The following is a 7,240-nucleotide window of genomic DNA, read 5'->3' as shown; positions in this document are numbered from 1 at the left end:
AGATTTTTTCTATAAACCATATTCTGAAGACCAAGGTAAAGCAGAGTCCAGGGAAATGAAGCATGATGCAATCACTTCTACACCAGATTACTGACAATCAAATAAAAGTTCTAAAATACGCTTCTACTAGCTTGCTGGACTACTTTTCTCTAAATAGCTTATTGATATATTACTTTTATATTCTATTCCTCAGATTCAAGGTTTGTAACTTAATACAGACTCATTATATATCTGAAGTCAGTAATGAAAAATCATTCTGCAATAACATTCATCCTACTAGGATTAACAGATGATCCACGATTACAGGTTTTTCTTTCATTATTTCTGTTTTTCACCTACATTTTCACTGTTGCTGGAAATCTAATCATTATCCTCCTCACTCTTGTAGACTCTCACCTCAAAACACCCATGTACTTTTTCCTTCGGAATTTTTCCATCTTAGAAATAATATTTACAACTGTCTGTGTTCCTCGATTCTTATACAGCCTGACAACTGGGGACAAAAGTATTACCTATAATGTTTGTGTCATCCAATTATTTTTTGTTATCCTCATTGGAGCAACAGAATTTTTTCTTCTAACCGCCATGTGCTATGACTGCTATGTCGCCATCTGCAAGCCCTTGCACTACACTATCATCATGAATGAAAGGGTATGCACAATTCTTGTCCTTTGCTGTTGGCTGATTGGGTTAATTGTCATACTCCCACCACTTAGCCTGGGAGTTCAGCTAGATTTCTGTAACTCCAATCTCATTGACCATTTTGGTTGTGATGCATCTCCTCTCCTGCAGATTGTATGCTCAGACACTCAATTTGTAGAGCAACTTGTTTTAATCATGGCTGTGTTGATGATCATAGTCACATTAGTCTGTGTATTTGTGTCATACACATATATTGTTAAGACCATTTTAAGACTCCCTTCAGCTCAGCAAAGGAAAAAGCCTTTCTCCACTTGTTCTTCCCATATGATTGTAGTTTCTATCACCTATGGAAGTTGCATATTCATCTATATCAAACCTGCAAAGGAAGGAGTGGCTCTTAATAAGGTAGTGTCATTGCTCAATACCTCAATCATCCCTTTGATAAACCCTTTCATTTATACACTATGGAATAAGCAAGTCAAACAAGCCTTTAAGGACTCAATTAAAAAGATGGCATTTCTTTCAAAGGATTAGAAAACTAAAAATATTTTTATATTAAAAACATCCATTGTTACTTCTCATTTTACCATGATTACATAACTCTTATGATCTATTCCCATAGATGTTTCATAGGTTTTAGTTGATATAAATTAGCTGTCATGAAATTCTTTTATTTTTTATTTTATTTTATTTTATTTTATTTTATTTTATTTTTTTTATTATTGGTGTTCAATTTACTAACATACAGAATAATACCCAGTGCCCGTCACCCATTCACTCCCACCCCCCGCCCTCCTCCCCTTCTACCACCCCTAGTTCGTTTCCCAGAGTTAGCAGTCTTTATGTTCTGTCTCCCTTTCTGATATTTCCCACACATTTCTTCTCCCTTCCCTTATTTTCCCTTTCACTATTATTTATATTCCCCAAATGAATGAGAACATATAATGTTTGTCCTTCTCCGACTGACTTACTTCACTCAGCATAATACCCTCCAGTTCCATCCACGTTGAAGCAAATGGTGGGTATTTGTCATTTCTAATAGCTGAGTAATATTCCATTGTATCCAGGGTGTTGGATACACATTATGATATAGAAGGAAGTAACATGCACACTAAAAGAATTTCATATTTATGTATACATGAAATTCTTTTAGTGTGCATGTTACTTCCTTCTATATCATAATGTGTATCCAACACCCTGGAGTCTGTTTGAACTTGAGTCTGTTATTAGGTATCAAGTAATGAGAGAAGGTGGGGTGAGTCTTGACCAAGTTCAGCATTATCCTGCAAGAAAATTACTTCAAAACTTATATATTTTTCAAGGAAGAGGAGATCAAACCCTTAAGAAGGATAATAAATGTCTGCTTTTCTGAGGCTTTCAGTAAAATCTACTCACATGTGTCCTCAAGTAACCCCTGGAGATTATGAATTCAATTTGCAACCACATGATTAGACTTGGGTTGGTTTCAAAAAGTTTCAATCCTGTAGTTATAGGAGATATAGGATTTATTTTAAGGAAGTCAGAGTTTTCTAACTCATTTTTTCATACCTTGAGATGGAAATTTAAAATTGTGAGACAATCACTTCTCTTTCTCCAAGTTCTCCAGATATTTCAAAATAACCAAAGATATAGCTCTCATATCCCACTAAAATATTCAATGATAGTAGCTACTTGATAAAAGCAAGCCATAGGGATTCCTGGATGGTGCAGCGGTTTAGCGCCTGCCTTTGGCCCGGGGCATGATCCTGGAGACCCAGGATCAAATCCCACGTCGGGATCCCGGTGCATGGAGCCTGCTTCTCCCTCTGCCTATGTCTCTGCTTCTCTCTCTCTCTGTGTGACTATCATAAATAAATAAAAATTTATAAAAAAAAAGCAAGCCATAATGGAAGTACACACTCAAGAGGTGACAAAACCCATCTACTAATATGAGGACAGCAAAGTATTATGGATATTTCTACAAATCAGCATTTAATGGGTGTCTGACTTATCTAAGTTAGACTGCAAGATCTTGGATAGCATTTCATCTCCTACCTTCCCTCCTATTCCTGCCATCAATATCTACCCCAAATAATAATAATAATAATAATAATAATAATAATAAATGTCTATTAGGTAGCAAACAGTATTACTCATTTTGTAAGGTGAGGGACAAAACATACAATATACCCAAATAAAAAGAATTATAAGAGAAAATAAAATTTAACCATAACTAAAGAAAATAAATGTTTACAGGAATATTTAGAATAAGCAAAGAAGCAAGTTATGATTATTAATCACTCTAGATTTTCAAAAATCTAGAACTTTACAAAGTGTTTTATATTGAGGAAAAGAGCACAAAAATATAATAAGCTCAAGATAAAATGGAGTAACTGGGAGCATATATTCTCTTCCAATTCAAACCACTATAAATTTAAGCCAACATTTTCCAGAAAACTGACATCAGTCAAAAAAGGGAAGTGATACCTGAGAGGTGATTACTTCAGCTTGCTTTCTGAAGATAGTGGTGGGCAGACCCATGCAAAGTCCATCAGTCTGGCAGAGTTAAGAAGATGTAGGTGGTACTTCAGAAAGTACCAAGAGATACCACTCTAAAGTTCATGAGAAAGAATACCAAGAGGTGGAATAGGCATACAAAAAGATATCTGGTGATCTACAGATGGCTCCATCATGATCATTCAGCTGAATACTGGTCAGGAGACCCGGGATCAAGTACCACGTCAGGCTCTCTGCACAGAGCCTGCTTCTCTCTCTCTTTCTCTCTCTAATGAATAAATAAATAAAATCTTTTAAAAAGAAAAACAAAATGTCATAATTTACTGGGTATTATTCAGAAAGATTTGCCTCAGTTTGGGGAAGGAAATGCTAGGCTAAATGCTACTCTAGTCCAATTGAACACATATGAACACAGAATCTGAAAGGACTAAACTGTTTCAAAGCGATTCAAGTGATACCAGAATAAAGCTAAAGAATCTTCATAGGGATAAAAATACATCCAGCATTCAAGAAGGCAAATTCATAAAGCCTGACACAATTAAAATTCACCAGGCATGCAAATAAACAGGAAGATGCAACTTATAATGAGACCAAGCTATACAAATAGAACTCAAATGTAAAAGATAATATAATTAAAACAAAATACAGTTAAAACAGTAATTACTATACTTTGTATATTGAAGAAGAGTGAAGAAAGATTGAACATATTAAGTAAAAAAAAGAAAAATATTAAAAGGATCCAAATCAAACTTATGGAGATGAACACTATACTTTATAAGAAAAATATAGATAGAATAGTTATAGCAATTAGAACAATAAATGAATAAATAAATAAATAAATAAATAAATCTTAAAAAAAAAAGACTCCATGAAATACAGACCAGAACTGTGGAACAGATGAAAAAAACCAGGAGTTGGTTCCTTGAAAGAATTAAGATAGATAAACCATTAGCCAGGCTTATTAAAAAGAAGAGAGAAAAGACTCAAATTAATAAAATCATGAATGAGAAAGGAGAGAGCACCACCAATACCAAGGAAATACAAATGATATTAAAAACTGATTATGAGCAGCTTTACGCCGATAAGTTAGGCAATCTAAAAGAAATGGATGCATTTCTAGAAAACCACAAACTACCAAAACTGGAACAGGGAAGAAATAGAAAACCTGAACTGGCCGATAAGTGGGGAGGAAATTGAAGCAGTCATCAAAAGCCTCCCAAGACACAAAAGTTCAAGGCCAGATGGCTTCCCAGGGGAATTCTATCAAATGTTTAAAGAAGATACAATACCTATTCTACTAAAGCTTTTTGGAAAGATAGAAAGAGATGGAATACTTCCAAACTCGTTCTATGAGGCCAACACCACAATTCCAAAACCAAAGACACCACCAAAAAGAATTATAGATCAATATCCATGATGAACACACATACAAAAATTCTCAAGAAGATACTAGCCAAAAGGATCCAACAATACATTAAGAAGATTATTCACCATGACCAAGTGGGATTTATCCCCGGGATGCAAGGCTGGCTCAACACTCGTAAAGCAATCAATGTGACTGATCATATCAGTAAGAAAAAAAAAAAGAACCATAGGATCCTCTCAAATATGCAGAGAAAGGATTTGACAAAATACAGCATCCATTCCTGATCAAAACTCTTCAGAGTGTAGGGATAGAGGGAACATTCCTCAGCATCTTAAAAGCCATCTATGAAAAGCCCACAGAAAATATCATTCTCAATGGGGAAACACTGGGAGCCTTTTCCCTAAGATCAGCAACAAGACAGGGATGTCCACTCCCACCACTGCTATTCAAGATAATACTAGAAGTCCTAGCCTCAGCAATCATACAACAAAAAGAAATAAAAGGCATTGAAACTGGCAAAGAAGAAGTCAAAGTCGGGATCCCTGGGTGGCACAGCGGTTTGGCGCCTGCCTTTGGCCCAGGGCGTGATCCTGGAGACCCGGGATCGAATCCCACATTAGGCTCCCGGTGCATGGAGCCTGCTTCTCCCTCTGCCTATGTCTCTGTCTCTCTCTCTCTCTCTCTGTGACTATCATAAATAAATAAAAAAATTTAAAAAAAAGAAGAAGTCAAAGTCTCCCTCTTCGCAGATGATATGATACTGTACATAGAAAACCCAAAAGACTCCACCCCAAGATTGCTAGTACTCATACACCAATTCAGCTGTGTGGCAGGATACAAAATCAATGCCCAGAAGTCAGTGGCATTTCTATATACTAACAATGAGACTAAAGAAAGAGAACTTAAGGAGTCAATCCCATTTATGATTGCACCCAAAGCATAAGATACCTGGGAGTAAACCTAACCAAAGAGGTAAAGGATCTCTACTCTAGAAACTACAGAACACTTCTGAAAGAAATTGAGGAAGACACAAAGAGATGGAAAAATATTCCATGCTTATGGATTGGAAGAATTAATATTGTGACAATGTCACTGTTACCCAGGGCAATTTACACATTTAATGCAATCCCTATCAAAATACCATGGACTTTCTTCAGAGCACTGGAACAAATCATCTTAAGATTTGTGTGGAATCAGAAAAAACCTCGAATGGCCAGGGGAAGAGTAGCAAAGAAAACCACAGCTGGGGGCATCACAATTCCAGATTTCAGGTTGTACTACAAAGATGTGGTCATCAAGACAGTGTGGTGCTGACACAAAAACAGACACATAGATCAATGGAACAGAATAGAGAATCCAGAAGTGGACCCTCAACTTTATGGTCAACTAATATTCGACAAAGGAGGAAAGACTATCCACTGGAAAAAAAAACAGTTGCTTCAGTAAATGGTGCTGGGAAAATTGGGCATGCACATGGAGAAGAATGCAATTGGACCATTCTCTTACAACATACACAAAGATAAACTCAAAATGGATGAAAGATACAAATGTGAGACAAGATTCCGTCAAAATCCTAGAGGAGAACACAGGCAACACCCTTTTTGAACTTGGCCACAGCAACTTCCTGCAAGATACATCCACGAAGGCAAAGGAAACAAAAGCAAAAATGAACTATTGGGACTTCATCAAGATAAAAAGCTTCTGCACAGCAAAAGAAACTCTCAACAAAACTAAAAGACAACCTACAGAATGGGAAAACACATTTGCAAATGACGTATCAGATAAAGGGCTAGTTTCCAAGATATATAAAGACCTGCTTAAACTCAACACCAAAGAAACAAACAATCCAATCATGAAATGGGCAAAAGACATGAACAGAAATTTCACAGAGGAAGACATAGACATGGCCAACAAGCACATGAGAAAATATTCTGCATCACTGGCCATCAGGGAAATACAAATCAAAACCAGAATGAGATACCACCTCACACACAATGGGGAAAATTAACAAGGCAGTAAACCACAAATTTTGGAGAGGATGTGGAGAAAGGGGAACCCTCTTGCACTGTTCGTGGGAATGTGAACTGGTGCAGCCACTCTGGAAAACTGTGTGGAGGTTCCTCAAAGAATTAAAAATAGATCTGCCCTACGACCCAGCCATTGCACTGCTGGGTATTTACCCAAAGATACAGATGCAGCGAAACACCGGGACACCTGCACCCCGATATTTATAGCAGCAACGTCCACAATAGTCAAACTGTGAAAGGAGCCTCAGTGTCCACTGAAAGATGAATGGATAAAGAAGATGTGGTCTATGAATACAATGGAATATTACTTAGCCATTAGAAATGACAAATACCCACCATTTGCTTCAACGTGGATGGAACTGGAGGGTATTATGTTGAGTGAAATAAGTCAGTTGGAGAAGGACAAACATTATATGGTCTCATTCATTTGGGGAATATAAAGAATAGTTAAAGGGAATAAAGGGGAAAGGAGAAAAAATAAGTGAGAAATATCAGAAAAGGAGACAGAACATGAAAGACTCCTACCTCTGGGAAATGAACTAGGGGTGGTGGAAGGGGAGGTGGGCGGGGGATGGGGGTGACTGGGTAGCAGACACTGAGGTGGACACTTGACGGGATGAGTCCTGGGTGTTATTCTGTATTTTGACAAATTGAACACCAATTAAAAATAAATTTATTAGAAATAAATAATAAATAAAATAAAAATAGT

General features: G+C 36.8%; 1 protein-coding gene across 1 annotated transcript; it reads left to right on the top strand.

The window, feature by feature from the left end:
• The first annotated feature begins 243 nt into the window (after positions 1-243).
• On the top strand, positions 244-1,176 carry OR6C90 (olfactory receptor family 6 subfamily C member 90). Its single transcript, NM_001388949.1, is given in 1 exon segment — positions 244-1,176. A coding segment is annotated over 1 exon segment (933 nt).
• The last annotated feature ends 6,064 nt before the right edge of the window (positions 1,177-7,240 follow it).

The sequence above is a fragment of the Canis lupus genome, chromosome 10 (assembly GCF_011100685.1).
Source record: "Canis lupus familiaris isolate Mischka breed German Shepherd chromosome 10, alternate assembly UU_Cfam_GSD_1.0, whole genome shotgun sequence".
Classification (NCBI taxonomy): Eukaryota; Metazoa; Chordata; class Mammalia; order Carnivora; family Canidae; genus Canis; species Canis lupus.
This window is presented reverse-complemented; position numbering and strand designations above follow the sequence as displayed.